The following is a 19624-nucleotide window of genomic DNA, read 5'->3' as shown; positions in this document are numbered from 1 at the left end:
ATGTTAACGGAAGAAAATACTTGTTGGAATTTTGGATAGCTTATATACTCTGTGGTATTGGCCAGCTTAGCCAGACCCAGGGGAGTTAAAGGTTACACACCAGAGAACAAAGTGTATAATCAGTGCATCTGTATCTTTTTAATAAACTTTTCATTGTAATTTAGAGCCTACTAGCATTCATTCATTTGTTCTATAATTCTAAAGTAAAAATTGCTTCTTAGATTTTTTTTAAACAAAAAAAATGAAAAAAGAATTAGACATCTATGGATATGGAAATCTGGAGTTTTAAAAAGTTAGTCGCAAATTTTTTTGTGTACAACTCGTTAATCTCACAAGATTTCAAACACAAAATAACTCTGATGACTGCTTCACTTGTTTTAAGGCATTTTATGTGCCCAAATATTGCTGTGCATTTGCAAACCTCAGTGAATCAAAGTAGTCACAGGCATATTTTTTGTTGTTGCTGTTTAGCTGAAGTTAACGCTAACCATAAAATGCATTCAGCAAGTCTCTAAAATTGCTGTAATTATTTTTCATTGAAATTTCCTTTTAGAATCCAAGAACTTCTGCCAGTGTCTAAGTATTTATTTAAAAATGGTCATATTTGACCTGAAATCTCCTATCTTTCTCTGAGCCAAATTGTTTTGCTGGCATCTACTTTTACAACTTAGACGGAATTTACCAAGATGTTAGTTGTTTTCTTTTGCGCTTTACACTGATATGACTGGTTCATACATGCTACAGTTCTTTTCACCCAAAAAGCAAGAATTATTTCTTTATGTTTTACATTTTTTATAAAAAATAAGAGGTATGATTCTTTTATCTTAAGACTAGCATAAAAATATTATTCAAATGTGGTGTACCAGAGATACCATTATTTTTTTTAAAAACCCTTCATAACATATGAAGGTAGATGGAATGGTGGCAAAGAGAAGAAAAGAGGACATATATTCTCTGATTAAATTTGAACTATTTTCATTTTCTTTTCACCATGGTTAAGGTAGGTAAAGGCGTTTGAATCTTGAGTAGCTGCAAGCCAAAGAAATAGGGAGGGTATAGAGAGTTAGAAACAAAGATGAAAATGAAATGATGAAATTGAAAAATATTTTGCATTATTCTGTCTTATTGCTGCCATTCTGTGATGCAGGAAATTACCATTTGGGAAACTGAGTTCATATTTGAAAAAGGAGTCTGGGAGTATATATAAGACTTATTTAGGTATTCAAATGGTATTTTCTCTTACTCTCAAATTTGTTCCTACTTCCCACTTGGTTTACATAGGACTTAAGCTGTGAGGCGGAGAGTGCAAAGAAGGAAAAAGTAGAATATTTTTTGAATAAAGTAGGTATTTAAGACATTTAAGAACGTCTTAAAATTCAGCCTCCAGTCTTAAAACATATGGATTGATACGACACACTTAATTCTTTGTAGAAATCAGGAAAGAGTATTTAAAAAATGGGTGGTCTAAGCCATCTAGCAGAAAAAGGACAGGAGGAAAAAAAATTACTGGAAAATGCCCCCTTGAGGGAAAGCAGTTTAATTATAAGTGAGAAAGGGTTGTACTTAATTATAACTTTTTCTGAAAACATACATACTTATAGATATTATTTATGTCTTATAATTAAAAAATTTTTCTTAGTTGCTTATATCCAGTTGCTTACCTATTGCATTGAAAATCCTATTGTGTTAAATACTACCAATTTTCACTCTATTTCCCCCAAATTTAACTCTCCTGCTTGAGCTACGTAATTTCTGTTGACAACACTCACACTGCTTCTGATTGATTAAATCAGTAACTTTACATTACTATTCTAAAATGGTCATTAATTATTTTTTTCAGGTGCTTTATAAGCACCAACATTTCTTTTTAACCTTCTTTGAAAAAAATTGAAATGTTTTATCTTGAGTAGCATCGTGGTGTTTCTTTTTAGTTACTAAAGAATCTAAATTTTGCTTTGCTAGGAATCTGATTTTAAAGAGTAAAATATGAAATTTTTACTAACAAGTTTCCGACAGTATCACTTTTAATGCAGAATAGTATGTGAGTATAAGGTGTTTACTTTTCCTGTTCATTATAGTGGGAGCTATTTGACTGGACCAAATAACATTTAACTTTTCTCTAATGAATTATATGCTGTTTTCACCAGCTGAGGGCTTGTGATGCTTTCCATTTACCATATAACATCTCAACAGAGAAGAGAATTTGAGGGGCCTGAGTGTCAGGAATAAAAAGTTTTTGTTTTTTAAAAGGAAATTTCTTGACTTATGGTTACTAAACAGTAAAATAAGTTAGTAGTTAGGCTAACTAACTAACTCTAACTAACAAGTTAGAGAGGTTATATTTTTTTCTTTTCTAGAATTTTTGAATAGCAACAGAGAGTGGGCTATAGGGTTATTTAGATGGAGTATCTTTTTTTTTTTTTTTGAGACAGAGTCTTGCTCTGTCACCCTGGGTAGAGTGCAGTGGCATCAGTGTGGCTCACCATAGCCTCGAACTCCTGGGCTCAAGCGATCCTCCTGCCTCAGCCTCCCGGATAGCTGGGACTACAGGCATGCGCCACCATGCCCGGCTAATTTTTTCTATATATTTTTAGTTGTCCAATTAATTTCTTTCTATTTTTAGTAGAGATGGGGTCTTGTACTTGCTCAGGCTGGTTTCGAACTCCTGAGCTCAAGCTGTCCTCCTGCCTCGGCCTCCCAGAGTGCTAGGATTACAGGCGTGAGCCACCGCGCCCAGCCTAGATGGAGTATTTTATTTGATATCAAGAAATTTATATTTTTGTCCTGCTATGCTCAAATAGAATACAGGTGTGCTTGGTATAAAAATTCCAGACTTGTAAACTAGGTTAATTGGATTAATTATTTGCACTTCAAATGATGCTTTGGTGTTATTTAATACAAAGGATTCTTTGTCAGTGCCTTTAATTTAGTGAGGATCTTTGTGCTTTTAAATTATGACCTGATTTAGCATGATATATCTATTTAGAAACACTATCTATTAGATCAAGTATATTGATTTTTCAAATTACAATGAAATTTTCTCATATCAAGCTTAATATTAGTTGATACATTTTACTTTTAAAGATCTTGGGTCTTATTGTAGAGGGAAATTTATTGCATACCAGTAATTTCTAGAGAGAAAACTTTTCTTTTCATCTTTTATTCTAAAGAAGAGAAAAGAAGCTTCATTACTCGTAAACTTATCAATAAAGATGTGAGAAAACTGAAATTGTTGGGTAAAAAAACTTCATTGTGTGGATAAATACAAAGTATGCTGTTTACAGCTCTTTAAGTAGCATATCATAGAGCTCGAGTATTGGTTGAGTTGTTAAATTATTAGCAGGATATGTTCGTGGAAACTGATGTTTTTTCATCAAAACCTTATTCCTTTAACAAAAGAAAAGTTGATCTGGATTTTGAGAACATTTTGTTCTCACTTGGTTGTTTATTTTAAAAATGGATTTTCTATATATATTCCTGATCGTCAATTTTTCTATTTAGAAGTGCTGTCATAATAATGATAGAGGTATTAATAATGGTTGCCCTTGCTTTCTCACAGATTTTTTATAAGAGTCAAGTGCAATAATGCATGGGAATGTACATTTAAAATCAAAATCTCTAAGATAATAAATCTTCATATCATGATCCATTTGAATTGTTTTAAGGATATAGAGTTGGTTAAGACTAGTAGATTTGGAAGTCATTCCCAGCTGATTGAAGCAGGAAAGTCATCCTGTAATGATGCTGTTGGGGAGGGAGTTTGGAGCAGGGTACAAAGTAGTGGTCTTACAGTTGCCATCGGTCTGCACAGCATTCTGTTGACTGTGTCATCATGTTTGCTTCTGTCTTAGAACTTTTTTTTTTTGGAAACAGTCTCACTCTGTTGCCTGGGCTAGAGTGCAGTGGTGTCATCATAGCTCACAGCAACATCAGACTCCTGGGCTCAAGTGATCCTCCTGTCTCAGCCTCCTGAGTAGCTGAGACTACAGGTGCGCACCACCATGCCCGGCTAATTTTTTCTATTTTTAGTAGTGACGGGGTCTCACTCTTGCTCAGGCTGGTCTCAAACTCCTGAGCTCAAGCTGTCCTCCTGCCTCGGCCTCCCAGAGTGCTAGGATTACAGGTGTGAGCTACCGCACCCAGCTTGTCTTAGAACTTTCAACCAAGGAGTGATTCACCAATTTTCTAGCAGGAAATTGTAGACCTTGGCATCTTCATTGTTACTCATTTCAAAGTAAAGTTGTAGCCCTTGGATTTCTAAAGGACAATTTTGTATTATACTCTCAGATGTACTCCATTCCTGTATTTAAATGCTTCAAGGAATAATTTGTTCAGAATGTGAAATGTCTTACCAGAATGAGTTAAAGTTTATTGCAAAGAATCTAAAATCTTTGTGTGTGTTTTGTTTCATTTCAGGGTAGTATCTACATGCCATTCTTTGTTGGTTGGGATTTTTGGCCTGTACATTTTCTTATTTGATGAGGCTACTATAGCTGATCCACTTTGGTAAGCCATTTCTTTCCAACATAGCCAATTTGATTTTTGTTTTAATATTAATTATTAATAAGAACATCACTTACTTTGCTTTAAAACAGAAACCATATTGATAGTATATGCTTTATTAAAATGCTTGTGTTCAGACTTATTTTAGCAAAGTGCATTAAAATGATTTATTTAGATTTGAATGCAAAAGAGGGTCATTTTGCCTTGGTATTGCAGTTGTTATTCAAAACAAGATTATGATGATGTAAACATTTGTATTGTGTTAGTGAGTGAAACCAAGTTATTGTAACCACTATTCTGAGCAAGAATAAGTCATTATTAAGTTGGTCAAGTTGGATAATACCTACTTAAGACTTTGTCTTCAAATTTCTGTTTGACCCATAGTTTGATATCAAAGAGATAAAATGAGAATTATAGATGGCCATGTGTGAGACATTCAGTACTGAGAAAATTTGAAGCACTAATAATAATTATATTCAGCAATAATAGTATAATTTGTAAGATTGTTCTTTTTGAAAAATTTGAATGTCATTCCAGTGGCAGAAATTTTGCAAACTGTATTTCCTGGCATTATATGAGAAGGCTTAGTGCAGCTTAGTTTGAGAGAGGAGTTATATTTTCAGGAAGCACTGCATTGAATTGTGGTCATTGTGAGCTCCGGAGGATGGAGGGCAATTTAACCAGGTCTTTCGACCAGCACCATTTGACTGCAGGGTGTAGGCTTTTATTCATAAATGTGAAATTATTCCCATATGTATTATACCAATATTGATAAATTTTCACTGGGAAGATATTTTTCAAAGAAAATCAATTTAATGAACTTAATTCCTTGACCAGATTTTTATATAGTCTACTTACACAATTTCTAGCTTTATTATAATTTTAGTTTTTATTTTACTAACATGATTATCAGAAGAACCAGTTCTTTTGGGAAGTAAATTTTAAAACAGATTTGATTCATTGGTCAATTTTTGCCTTATCAAACTTCAACCTAATATAATTTTTGATATTTTTGCATTTTTAGTGCCATTATTTATTCTAGGTCTATTTTCCTGGATCGTATTTGCAAATAAAAATTTGTAAAGAAGACATGATTGTTGCTAACTCTTTCCATTTGTAGTTTAGCTGTTGGTTTTATTTTGTGTTAATTTCATTAGGGGTTCACATTATAAATCAGATAAAGGACTGATAATTTGTATTTGTTTCTTGGAGCAAAGAGCATCGTAGGGCAAAAGTATAGGATCTTGATATGTGTAGGGATCAAAACAGCAGTGTCAAACTGTACTGTTCTGATTATTTCCTAATTGTGTCATAATAGGCAAATCCCTCTAGGCCTCAGTAGAATGATGATGATAATACTATATTGCCTCAAAATCAGTAATGGGCTAGGTGATTTTTTGAGGTAATTTGAGTCCCTGATTCAGAAAAAGGAATCAAAAAACATCAGCATCTGGAATTCCAGTTGAGTCCTTTTGCAAACAAATCTTATGAGAACACATTTATAAATTTTGTTATCTTTTGGTAAAACTGGTAAAACTTCTAGCTAAAACGTATAAGAATTATGATTATGCATGCAGTTAGAAGTCTTACCGTAACTAACACAATACTTTGTGCATTGATAGGTTTAGAATAGGATCCAGAATTGATAGTGAGCCACTCCTAAGGTAACTTAATACATTGGAATGTCAGCTATAGAGGGCCCTAAGGTATCCACTGAGTCCACTGTAACTGCCACTGGTGGTATAGATGATGACTTCCCAATTCAAAACAAAACAAACCCTATGCTGTGCTTTTGGATTTGGGGATTCTGGGAATAGTTCTAAAAACTTATGTTCAGAAAATATACTGAGTATTCTTAGCCACTCTCAGGACATCTGTTCCTACTATTGGGAACCTCAATATGGATTGACTTTAGGTGCTTTAGAACTGCAGTCCCCAACCCCCGGTCCATGGACTGTTACATTCCCCCTACTCCCACTATCTGTGGAAAAACTGTCTTCCATGAAACTGGTCCGTGGTTCCAAAAAGGTTGGGGACTGCTGCTTTAGAGGATTCCAGCCTAGTTCGAATTCCTAGAGTTGATGATTTATCCTCAAGGAAATTTTGGAAACTGCCTTGGGTCTAAAGTAAACTTGATGGAAGATACAGGCTATAGAAGATCCCTTGATTAAAACAATTCATCTTGGACAGGAAGGCTACTGAATTTCCTTGGGAGTGTGGGTTCAGGTTTTCCTGGGGACAGCATCTCTCTGCTAGTACTAGTACTGCAGGACTCGTCAATGTTGGCCAAACTGTTACTGTGTGTTTTACGATTTTATTTGAAAACTACAGCTTACCATTAGAGAATCTGTAGAAAGCATTTTCATTATATTTAAATCTCAATAGAAAAAATAAATAACTGTCATCTATAACCATTGTGCTTAAAAAGAACTTTTCTTAAAAAAATATTTTTAGGGGTGATCCGTCACTTGTGAACGTGAATATTGCTATTGCTTCAGGCTACCTCATTTCTGGTATGTGATATGTTCATTTTCTATTTCTTTTTAGACTGCTCTTGGAATTATACAAAGTATATGTAGTCTATGCTTTTGGTTTATTTAGTTGAGAAGCAGCTTTTCCCCATACAGAGGAAAAAATACCTGTGATGATGGCAGAACGTGCAAGGTTTTTTCTTGATGGCTTCCTGGTTCTCACAGAAGATGAGAGTCTCCAGGTGGGGCCTCACACCCCCGAAGCCTGCACAGTTTTTATTAACAGTGGTCTCTGTTTGTCCAAAAGAGTCTCTCGGGTGTAATTACTATGCAGCTAATGAAGTTTAAGCCTCGCTTTCCAGGGCCCTTGAAATGTGTTCCAACAGTCATGGTTTTGTGTGGCTTTGGTAAAACTTACAAAAGTAAGCCATTTCGGCCGTAATCAGTTATTCCAAATTCCCCTCTGTCATATTGTCCCTCATGTTGGATGGGGTTAGAGTTGCCTTTTTTACAGGGAGGCAGAGGGAAGTAAAGTTGAGATTATGCTATTTTAACTGCATTTGAAAAGACATTTTGGGTCATCTTAATAAAATGAGAGAAATGACAGATCCCTGATATGGACATTTGTATAGGGAACTCTATTTTGTAATTTTTGAATTTATTAAATAACTGAAAGAAAATCCAAATACAAATAATGCAATAGGAAACAAAAGTGATAAAGTAGTGAACTTAATAGAAAATTTTCTGTCATCAAGAAGTGAGTTGTAATAAAAAAATTAGATTATTCCAAAACACAATAATTCATTAAGGGAAAGAGATAAAATTTTGAATAGAAATAATTGAATAGGCTGTTGGATTATTTGATAGCCTAATTAAAAAAAAATGAATCATGTGAACACATTGGAAAAAGATTTTGCTCATTTGACACACAGAGCTGTCACTGGCAAGGATAACACAAAATCCCTAACGCACCACATGCACTGGTTAATAAGTGTTGTTAATTCAGACAATAGTCATTTCCCAGGAAATCTTGTATGAAAGAAACTTGATTAAGGTTTTCCCAAATGAGATAACAATCTGAAAAACTTGCAAGAGTTAAGAACTGAAACAAACTTTACTTTTTTTTTTGAGACACAGTCTCACTCTGTCGCCTGGGCTAGAGTGCAGTGGTGTCATCACAGCTCACTACAACCTCAAACTCAGGAGATCCTCCTGCCTCAGCCTCCCGAATAGCTGGAACTACAAGCATGCGCCACCATGCCTGGCTAATTTTTATATTTTTAGTAGAGACGGGTTCTCACTCTTGGTCAGGCTGGTCTGAGACTCCTGACTTCAAGCAGTCCTCCCACCTCTGCCTCCCAGAGTGCTAGGATTACAGGCCTGAGCCACTGCACCTGGCCTGAAATAAACTTTTCTAAACCAGGCTGAATGAAAAGTGAATTCTTTTTATTCTCTCTATAGAACGTACAACAAAATCATTTTATAAATCGGTTGCCAAAAAGTATACAGCCTAAAAATATAGGGAAATAAATGTGTTAGAGAGGTGGGTTAGGCAGTTAGTAATAATGTTATGTTATTTTTCTTGATTTTCATATTTGTAGTATTTGTTTTCTCTTTAAAATTTATGATTTGATGATTTCTTTTTCTAAATACTCATATCTAGTCTTGTGTTAGTAATTTCTATTTTATAAAAGAGGCCATTACATTGTATAAGCTCCAAACCCACAAAATCTGAATCCTCCCCTGGTCTGTATCCATGGAAGCCATTTGTTTGCTAGTCTACATTTCGTGTTTAACTATTTGGTAAAAAGAATAGTTGTGTTAAAATTTTGAGCAATTTCTATTTTGCTAAAGTAAACTAATTATTTTCTGATTCATGATGTTTAGATTCAGGACCTTTTAAAGAAAATTGATGCTCTGACCTCTTTCTTTGTATGTCTTGGTAGTTTTAATTTTGAATTAATATTTAATTTGCACTCTTTTTTTTTTTTTTAATTTTTTTTTTTTTTTAACCAAGTACTAACCAGGCCCAACACTTAGCTTCTGAGATCAGATGAGATCAGGCGCGTTCATGGTGGTATAGCCAGACTAATTTGCATTCTTAATTCTTTTAATATTTTTTGTTGAGTTTGTGTTATAAATGAATTAGTCATTTTGTACCTTTTCTACCAACATCTTGTCTCTGTTCAAATTATCATAGTGACAAAAATCAGTAATTTAAACTTATTTAAAAATTATTTTTATTTAATCATGAAAACAAGTTATTCATTTATGCTTTCAACAGACATTATGTTACATGCTGTGTGCCAGACCCTGTGCTGGATTCTGAGGGTATAAAGATGCCCACAACTTGGTGGGTGTCCTGGAGGAGCCACAGTAGAGTGGGTGAGACAGGAAAAAGGAGCAGGTGCTTTGTGACAAAGTGGGTCATCAGGCTCACTGAGGTAGGAACAGAGTGCTGTGGCCTCAGAGTAGACAGTGGTGAGTTGTCAGGAGAAAGAGTTAAATACACTTAAAAAACAGTGAAGCTTTCTTCTTATGTAATAACTCATTTTTCCTTCTTACAGATTTGTTGATTCTCATTTGGCATTGGAAAGTGATTGGTGACAAATTTTTTATAATTCACCATTGTGCAGCGCTGTACGCATACTACTTTGTACTGGTGAGTTCCAGGATTTACAGTAGTTTAACAAGCAGACAAGATTGGCAATAGTGACTTAAGGGTGAAGATAAATTTAAACATACAGTTCTTAATTTATAAAGACCATCTCCAAATGCATTCAGGGATTGTTCCTGTGATAAGTTATCTTGTTTATTAACTAAAATAATAACTTTACATGTGTGTCTATATTAATGTGTCTATATTCATAAACTTTGAGATAGGCAGATTACCCTAATTCCTTGAATTTCCACTTAAAATCTTTAGGATTGTGTAGCTATAGATATTTGTCTTTCTAGATGCATTTATGATTTAACAGCCCGGGGCATGTACATATTCCTGTATAACTAGCTAAAATACTTCTTTTTGTTTAATTCCATACACATGCATAATTACAGATAAGTAGGCTGGAGCAGTGGGGAAATATTGCTCAGAGACTTCATCAGAATTCCAAGACTGAAGTCAATAGAGGATTCTTGCAATAAATCTCAGGCAACAAAGCATATTAAATTCTATGTCTAAAATTATTTTTCCATATACACATTTGTAAACTAGCAACTTTATATTCCTTGTATGTCTGTTAGGTTTCTCCACAACCAATTATTTTTCAACTTAGCTATACCAACAAACTCTAGATAGATATTTGTAAATAATAGATGTAAGTAAACTAGAATTTTATGTAGTAGATATGATATACCATTCCATGTTTTTTCTGTTTTAAAACTTTAATGTAGCCTCTGACATTTTTTTTCTTATTTGGTATCACTGAAATCCTTGCTGGATATTTGTGACCATTTATATAAATGTACATTAATGATATTCTTCAATTTTTCTTTTTTTAAAAAACACAAAGATAGCTAGTGAATAAGATGTTGATTTGACATTGTTTCTGTAAGAATCAGATATAGCAAAATGTGTCTCCATATCAACCATTTGAAGTCACAAATTTAAATAATTAATATACATGGTTTAAAAACTATGATTCTGTTCTCTGTTGACCACTGAAATCACAGACATGGCAAGTGGCTGGCTGTGCATGCGCTGGCAAGTTGAATGTTTAATTATGTGGGGTGAATACTGTTTTCATCTTGGGACTTTTATGCCTTTAAAAAAAAAAAAAAGAAATTAACTGTCTTATTTAGTAAGTTGATAAGTAAAGGAATTCAACTGCATTTTTTTCCTAAAGATTTTTTTGATATGTCTTTCTATGTTCTATTGTTTTAGTATGAAATAAATTTATCTAATAAAGTGAATCTATTCATAGGGAAATAAAATAGAAAAATAATAGTTGAATGGATAGAGATCCTATATTATTTACAGATCTTACATTTACTCATTAAATATAAGGTTTTTTCCTTGCAGTGAATTCCCAGGTCACTTTGTGCATTTTGTTATTCTAAGTAAGGATAAAAGAATAATAATAATTACAAATTTTGGTGTAAATGGTCATCAAATTCTTATCACTTATGAGAACTGGTATTTGGAAAGCACTTTGACTTGATACTTACATAACTGTTTAAGCTATTTGTAATAAGCTTTTTTCTTAAATGATTCTGTTACTGGAACTAAATAAAACTTAAAGTGATCAATAGAAGCAAGCTCCCTATAGGTTTTAAATGTATGGCCTAATGAAGAAATAGTTGAAAAGTAAGATTCTTTTGAATTTAGGGGATTGTAAGTTATATAATATCTTGATCACTATTTTTGTACCTCTGTTATATTTACTGAAGTTTTAAAATTCTCTGGCAGAGTAATTTAGGGCTTAAGGAATTCTCTTCTGTCTATATAGAGATATAAAAATCGTATTAATACAGTTTTTTCTCCTGATATTTAGCTTTCACTCCTGGGGCAGGATACTAATTATCCAGGAAAGCATGAGAGGCTGATCTCTTACAGAAGGGAAATGAACACATTTATGCTTTAATGTCTTATTTTTTAAGGATAAACCACTATCCTTTCTGACTTCTTTTGTAGCCGTAGTTTTTTTCTGTGTTCTTTGGGAATCACCCCTCCCCAGTCAAACTGTGCCTTTAGATAATGAGTTATAATACATTTGGAAAACATTGAAACTTGAAAAGAAAATCACTGAATATGCATCATTTCCCAACTCTTCCACATTTTTACACTATCCTGGAATTTAATCATTAAACCATTCTGCTGCAATCTAGGAAGAAAATTTGGTTTCAAATGGCTCTTATGGCTCTTGATTTATTTCAGGGTATTAGGTACCATGTGATGCCTTAAGTGTGAGAATTTATTTCTTTTTTGTCTTTTTTATTTCTTCTCTCTCTGTCTTTTTTCTTTCTTTCTTTTTTTTTTTTTAGAGACAGGGTCTCTCACTGTTGCCCAGGCTGGAGTGCAGTGGTGTGATCATAGCTCACTGTAGCTTTGAACTCCTGGGCTCAAGCAATTCTCCTGCCTTCCTCAGCCTCTCAAGTAGCTGGGACTACAGGCATGTGCCACCATAGCCAGCTAATTTTTTTTTCCTGTTTTTTGTAGAGACAATGTCTCACTATGTTGCCCAGGCTGGTCTCAAACTCCTGGCCTCAGGAAATCCTCCCATCTTGGTCTCCCAAAGTGCTGAGATTACAGGCATAAGCTACCACGCCTGGCCTCTCTGTTTCTTATTTAATGCTTTACCACAGTATTTATATTTTTAAAACATTTGCAAACAAATATGTATAAAGTGGTATTGAAAATGAAAGATTTGTTATGTCAGATTCAGCAAAATTGTAATTTGCAGTAGGAGACCAGAATTAGAAAAATATTGGTTTTATGTTTGTCTGAAGAAAAATCTGCATAGCAATACCATAAAACCAATGCTAAGACTCACTAACATTTTATCACTAGTAGTGTTAAAAAGAAGAACTTTTGTTTTTAAAAGGATTTTAATAGTATTGCCTATTCTCTATTACATACAACTACTGTATTTCCTCCTTTTCTTCCGTTAGGATAGCCTTAAAGAAAAATTTTAGGTAACCATAGTAACTGTTATTGCAACATTTCAAAAGATAAAATTTTAAAAATTAATTAGGTAGGTGTTAAAAATAGCCACCTAATATAGCTTATTAAAGCAATATGTGTGATGTGCAAATCATTAAATGTGATTTCTATTTCCCACTAAATTTACATTTAGTAAAACATGTTAAATATTTAATCAATGAAAAATATTTTTAAAAAATAACATGCTAAATCATTTTTCCTACTGAAATTAGAGATTTTCAACTTTGTTATATCGTAATGAACAATAGACTGACAGAAGTCTTGAGAATTAATTGTTTTATTAGTATTTCTGTAGCTCACTTATAGAAATCTTTATAAAAACACAAATATACAGTTACTTTATAATATAACTCTTATTTATTGAGAGATTTGTGTGGCAAAAATGTTAAGTGGTCAATTTCAAAGTATATTATATATTTACATATATAAAAATATGTGTTATACGTTTATATATATACATATACACAAATATATCTGTGATTTTTGTTTTGGAATTTGTTTTAACATTTTTAAAACACTTTTTAATATAGAGTAACTGATGTGACCATTCCCATAATTTCCAAACATGTTAATAATAAAAACCCTTCTGTAAGGCATTCCTCAGTGTTGGTTTAGGAGTTCAAGTCTAGCTCTACGTACCTTCGTTGTCCTGTGGTTACTGTTTCACGTTCCTCTGTGGGCACAGGTTTACGTAGTGAAATTACCTTAGCAGCACTATTTCCCTTACTTTCTCTAAGTTTGCTTTTTGAATCCTATTTTCCTTTCAATATCAGGAAAGAAAACACTTGATAGATTGGACTTGGTATGTGCTGGTAAAATAGATGTCAGCCAAGAAGATTGCCATGTCCACCTAAGTCACTAATTTGTTCTTAATTCAATTTTTTAAAAAAAGAGTTTATCATATGATTTTCCTTATTTGCATTACTTAGAATAATCAAATTCATAGAGACAGAAAATAGGATAGTGGTTGCCAGGGGCAGGGCAGAGAGGGCAGTGAGGAGTTATTGCTTCTCAGGTACACAGTTTCAGTTTGGGAAGATGAACAAGTTCTGGAGGTGGATGGTGGTAATTTTTGCGCAACAGTAGGAATGTACTTAATACCACTGAATTGTACACTTAAAAGTTGTAAAGAGTAAATTTTATGTTGTGTATATTTTTCACAATAAAAAAAGTTTAAAAGAAGCTCATTCACAATTAGGAAGGAGAACTAATAATATGTTAGACAATGAATTACATTTTTAAAAAGGCTTTATACTGGAAAAACAGGCCAAAAAATAGATGGACCTTAATAGTGATAATTGTTAAATTTTACATTTGGGTTTAACAATGTGTAGAAAAGAAGAATTGCCTGGAGGTGGTAGATGACCACATTTCAGTTGTGCCAATAGTACATAATATCTGCTAAAAAAAGAAAGCTACTTTCAAATTTATACTCTATTAGAGGAGTCATGGTATCTAATTTAAACATAGTTTGCCTGGTCATTCCACACCCAAGATCATCATCATCTGGAGTCCCTAAACTTGCATATGTCTGGAGGAGAGCCACCAATTAACTGAGGGGAGATAATAGATTGGGTAGCTATTGTCTTATGACAAGCAGTTGCAGGACCCATAGATATCAGCCTAGAAAAGCCCAGGAGGTGGAGGACATGATGGCTTTGAAGCCCCTGGAAATGCGAAAGGCCTATTAAGTGGCAGGGGGAGTAGACTTTCTGGATCAACTCACACGTTGGAACTAGGACCAATGGGGGTGGTAAGGGGAGGTAGGGGAGACTTTTGTTTACAGAAGAAAGGCATCTCCAGTGATTGGAGGACAACAACAATGGAATGGCTTTTTAAAGTGGCCATTCTACCATGATGTATCTTCAGTCAGCTAGATATGAAAGTAGATATAATAAGTAAAAACTTTGGGTAGAAGCTTGTACTAAATGATTTTTAAAGTTCCATCCTAATTCTTAGATTCTGTGATTCAACTATTTTGTTGAAATGATTTGATTTAGTTCTAATAGTGGAGAACTAGACAATGGGGGGATTGACAATGAGCTAAAATTATGGTCACCAGATTCTTTTTTTTTTTTTTTTTTTTTGAGACAGAGTCTCACTCTGTTGTCCTGGCTAGAGTGAGTGCCGTGGCGTCAGCCTAGCTCACAGCAACCTCAAACTCCTGGGCTCAAGCAATTCTCCTGCCTTCCTCAGCCTCTCAAGTAGCTGGGACTACAGGCATGCGCCACCATGCCCGGCTAATATTTTCTATATATTTTTAGTTGTCCGATTAATTTCTTTCTAATTTTAGTAGAGATGGGGTCTTGCTCTTGCTCAGGCTGGTCTTGAACTCCTGAGCTCAAACAATCCGCCCGCCTCGGCCTCCCAGAGAGCTAGGATTACAGGCGTGAGCCACTGCGCCCGGCCGGTCACCAGATTCTTAAGTAACCCTGGGAGGCAGGGGTGAGAGCAGCAGGCTTGCAAGCCATCCATTTCCTTATGGAGGTGGCGGAGAAGAGAGGAAGGGAAAGAAGGCAAGTGGCCCAGTGTAATCTCCTTGTCAACAGGACCTTTGGTTAAGTAGAGTTTGGATATTTGTTAGGAGGAGAAAACCTTAACTCTGAAATGCCCTTAGCAGGATGTCCCTGGGTAAGGATTACCTGAAGTGCAGAGAACCCAGGAATCTATGAGGCTTGGCTCCTTGGAGAAAGTCATGTGGGCTGTACAACTTTCTGGGGTTATAACATGGAGATGTTTTATAAGTTAAACTCTCCCATCTGTGTAAGGAACTTCGTGAACCTCACTTTGTAGAGCCTTCATCTCTTCTAGGCCAGACACTCATGTTAAACATAGGAAAGAAGGACCTGTGTTGCCATCTGCCCGTGATGTCCCAGACCTTTCTCTGCTTCATCTGAATTATTTGATGGCCTCTATCCTTGTAGTTAGTAAAACTTAATGCTAAGTAAGAGCACTGCTTCACATGAGTCTGATTTGGCAAGTCTAATCCTATGTGTTAGCTCAAACCTTCATTTCTGTCTTGTAAGTAAATAATCAAAAACCTTGAATGATTAAAATTAAACAAATAGTTATTAAATGTAGGCATGGGTTTTGTTCTCAAATGTCAATTCTAGGTTGATGGTTCTCTGAAAGGGTTTTCCATGAAAATGTGCTAAGGCTCTGGGTCAGTCTATTACCTGTTGAAGTGCCCCATTATTGTTGCTATAGAACACAGCCACATTTTTACACAGGGTTCCACTTTGGGATGCCCAGAACTTATTTCCTGCCAATGCGTGGTCCTAGTGTAGTGTAGTGAGGGAAAGGGTGCCCATCCCTGTCCAAGCTGTTGGCAGGAGAACAGTATTAGCACCATACTAGCAAGAGTAGGAACATCATAATTTTAGGTATCTTTCTCTCCCACCTCCTAAAACCTCTGGCCCTACCTGCTCTTAGCTAGTGGAAACTTAAATTTCCCATAGTAAGAAAGTACAGATTTTCCTAATCACTTGCTAAAAGAATTTTCTTTTAAGCTGTGGAAGGAATCAGACAAATCCTGTTTTGTTGTCTTTTATAGTCATGCAGAGGCCACGGCAAATGTGGATTTTCCTATACGCAAAGCTCCTTAAAGATGAATGACAGAAATGGAAACACCATACTGATCAGAAATCAGTTGTGAATTTTGCCATGACTTACTAATAATAAAGTATCGGAATTTGTAATTTATTCATTTAAAAATATTATAGCAGGCTTTAAACCTATCCCTTTAATAGCATCTATCCTACTTGTATTTCAGTAGGTTTTCTTGAATAGGAGAGAAGGGAATAAAGTAACAAGGAATTGCACATAACCTAAAGCCTGTCTAATGGCTAGCTACACCCATGGAAGTGTATACTACATACGATGCTGTCATGGATGTATCAGATCAAGTCCATCAACAGGCATTTGTGTATTGATGTACAGGATCAGAAAATACAGAAGCAAGACTACCAAAGAATACTTCTGCACCCAGGTGGCTCACAGAGGTTTTGAGCTAAAGAGGTTGGGGCTAGGGGATAAGGATATGATAGAACCTGTGGTTTCAATTAAGGAGCTAAGATTTAAATAAACTATTAAAAAATTAAAACAAAATATGACCCAGCAATAAATCAGTAATACTGTAGTAATTTAGGGAATGGAAGGATCATTGTGTTAATTTCTGTTAATTGTTTTTCTGAATATAGATATTTGTGAAAAACATTTTGAGTTTGTAGAAAGACAGGGCTTAGCAAGTGTAAGGTTCTCTAGATCTGATTCTCCAGAGATAACTATTGACAGTGCTTGATGTATATTCTTGGAGTTTATATAAATTGTACATGAATTTTCCTATATGTATTTATGCTTTTTTGAATTTTCTAAGAGAGCTTTTGAGATTGGGACTTAAACTCAGCCTTCAAAAAAATATGCTTATATAGATTGCCAGAAAAAGGTAAGGAAGGATTCCTAGGTCAGAAGACATTATGAGAAAAGTCACTGAGGAGAAGATGTCAGATTTTCATGGGTGATATTGAGGACTGGGCTTGTCATGGGCTTTGTCAATGTTGGATAATATCTTCTTGCTATGATAGATAAGAGTTTAACTCTCACACCTCTATTTTCTTCCTTTCTTCCTCCCAGGGCAATTAAAGTAATGCTAGTTGTCTCATCTCTCACTTCCTTTTAAAACTTTAAGTACTTTTATTTCTGGTTCTGTAGCACCTCTTGACACTCTCTAAAGTGAAGGTATTAGTGCCCTTATCCTTCCTGCTCCTCTAACTCCCACTCTGCTTCTCAGTTTCTGTCATTTGTACTTGTACTTTTCGGATTCCTGAGATTTCAAAATATCTACTTTGTATTCTGTAATCATATTAAGTTTTCCTTTATAGCCAATTGATCTTACACATAGAAAATCAATAAAGTATTTATCATGATTATATTAAAATAGTTTACTGCAGGGCCAGCATTACATTTTCTAATTTTTTTCCTGGCATTTCTAATTGTCTGCCCTTTTTTCCTTGCATTGTTTGCCTTTATCACATATTCGAGTTGTTCCATATTCTCAAGGATAGTATCACATCTCTGTAACTGTCTTTTCCCAGAACCTGCTCTGGAAGCTTGCTGTTGTCCTGCTGCAGTCTGAGCAGATTGCTCTCTGGGCTGCTTCCTGATGTCCTGGGGCTCCCTGTCATTGCTCTCCTGGGTTGGAGTCACTGTTTCCTGGATCCCGTGTCTTTAACTTTCTTGGTTTACTCATTTTGCTGCAGCATATCCTCAAATAATATCCTAAGAAAAGGTGTGAAGGAGGTAACTTCTCTGAGTCTTTTGCAAGTTCTGAAAATGTTTTTATTCTTAGACTATCTGGTTGAGGTTTTCCTGTAACAATTAGAGGGTAATGTTAACACTTTCTGAGGGTGATTTGTTCACATAGTATCTTTTGTACTAAAATAGCAGCTCATTAGTAGTCCATTCAGGCCTTCCCAATTGCGATAGTCTGTCTTATCCATTCCTTGTCATCGTTCAGGCCTGACCTTTAGGCCTGTGTAGTCACCCCTATATCAGTAACTAGAGGTGAAGGATTGTACCTAGGCAGGAAGGGCAATAGGCTCTTAAAGGTCTTGTCTTTATTTTATCTTCTTTATAATTACAGTAAGAACAATTACCTGGTTCAATATCACTAAGTACATTTTTTTTCCTTTTTTGAGTGCCTTTTACATTTCAGTATTTTTCCTGATTGTCATCAGTATGCATCTCATTTTATTCTCATGTAAATGCTGCTGTGAAGATGGTATCATGACTCTTTTACAAATGGAGAAACCGAAATCCAGGTCCGCTTTGCCCACGGTTGCTAGCAGAGCTAGGATTCAAACCCTGGCCTTCATGCCACAGGCCTATGATCATTAACTGTCCCCACTGTCCAGAACTTAAGTGCTTAATTATAATACTGAATTGCCCAAATACGTTTTTAAAAGATTTAAGCTAGTCAGTTAGCCAATAAACATTTATAGAAATTCTACTATCAGCATTGGGATATAGTAGTAGTATCACATGGCATTCTGAGATACTTCATCTGTCAGTTAGTTTTAACTTTCTCATTTTATTGTTTTATAAAACGATGATGATGTGGTAATGGCAGCCCTACAGCCCTAACTACAGCCCTGTTAAAAAGTATTAACTTTATTAAGTTCTCGAAAGGGGGTCAGAGAAGTTCAGTAATAACTAGAAGGTCACCCTTGTAGTAAGGGCCGGGCTAGAACCCTGGTTTATCTTTCTTTGAGACCACATCTGATTGCTCCTTAGCTTTGCTAGCGTGCTCACTGATCTCCTGCTTCTGGATGTTTCTCTTCTATTACGTAGGCCCCACATTCCCCTACATCTTTTGCTTGCTTACCCACTTTTACTTGTCTTGCTTCACTCATCTAAATGTGTCAAAGGTTAGAGATTAAACTTGAGACTTTTTTTTTCTTCCTAACAAGTTTGATAACCTCTAATTTGGTTTCACTGATTGCTTTACAAAATTAAAATCCGGATATTTTTCTCCTTTTAGAGTGGAATACTCATATTCTGATGGCGCTCTTACCCACTCAGAAATAGGCCGGAAGGATTCTTTTTGAAATTTTTGACTTTAGAGGTGACATGCTTATTTAACACTGGTGAGCAGGCAAGGTTCAACTCAGGAGATGTGGGCCAGGCACTGTGCTAGGTTCTATGGATATAATAGTGAATGAGGCACAGGAATAGAGATATTTGCCAGGGGCTACGTACTCTGACAAGGGGAGAGGTCTGTGGAGACACTTGACTGGGATTTGAGGGGTCAGGAAAAACATTCTAGAGGAATGTAGCAGGTCTGCCTTAAGAATGCTGTGGAGTATGGTGAGTGCATTTCTAAACCTTCACTGACCACAGTTTCAGGGAAGTGGGGGGCTAGCTCCTTCAGGCGTATAGATTGCCAGTCATCTCTAGGCTAGGACAACAGCTCTCTCACTTTAATATACTT

The 19624-nt window shown here is 35.2% G+C and overlaps 1 protein-coding gene across 2 annotated transcripts in view; it reads left to right on the top strand.

The window, feature by feature from the left end:
- The window catches only part of LOC105823895 (transmembrane protein 56), a 73873-nt gene that overhangs the window by 23674 nt on the left and 30575 nt on the right, over window positions 1–19624 (top strand). For both annotated transcript variants that reach the window (XM_012661189.1, XM_012661190.1), the window contains exons 3-5: window positions 4417–4506; window positions 6958–7016; window positions 9542–9636. In XM_012661189.1, the coding sequence (XP_012516643.1) occupies window positions 4417–4506; window positions 6958–7016; window positions 9542–9636 (244 nt within the window). The remainder of the gene's footprint in view (window positions 1–4416; window positions 4507–6957; window positions 7017–9541; window positions 9637–19624) is intronic.

This window comes from Propithecus coquereli, unplaced genomic scaffold (genome assembly GCF_000956105.1).
Source record: "Propithecus coquereli isolate 6110/MARCELLA unplaced genomic scaffold, Pcoq_1.0 Scaffold7, whole genome shotgun sequence".
NCBI lineage: Eukaryota > Metazoa > Chordata > Mammalia > Primates > Indriidae > Propithecus > Propithecus coquereli.
Note: the sequence above shows the minus strand (reverse complement) of the source record. Positions and strands in the feature narration are given on the sequence as shown.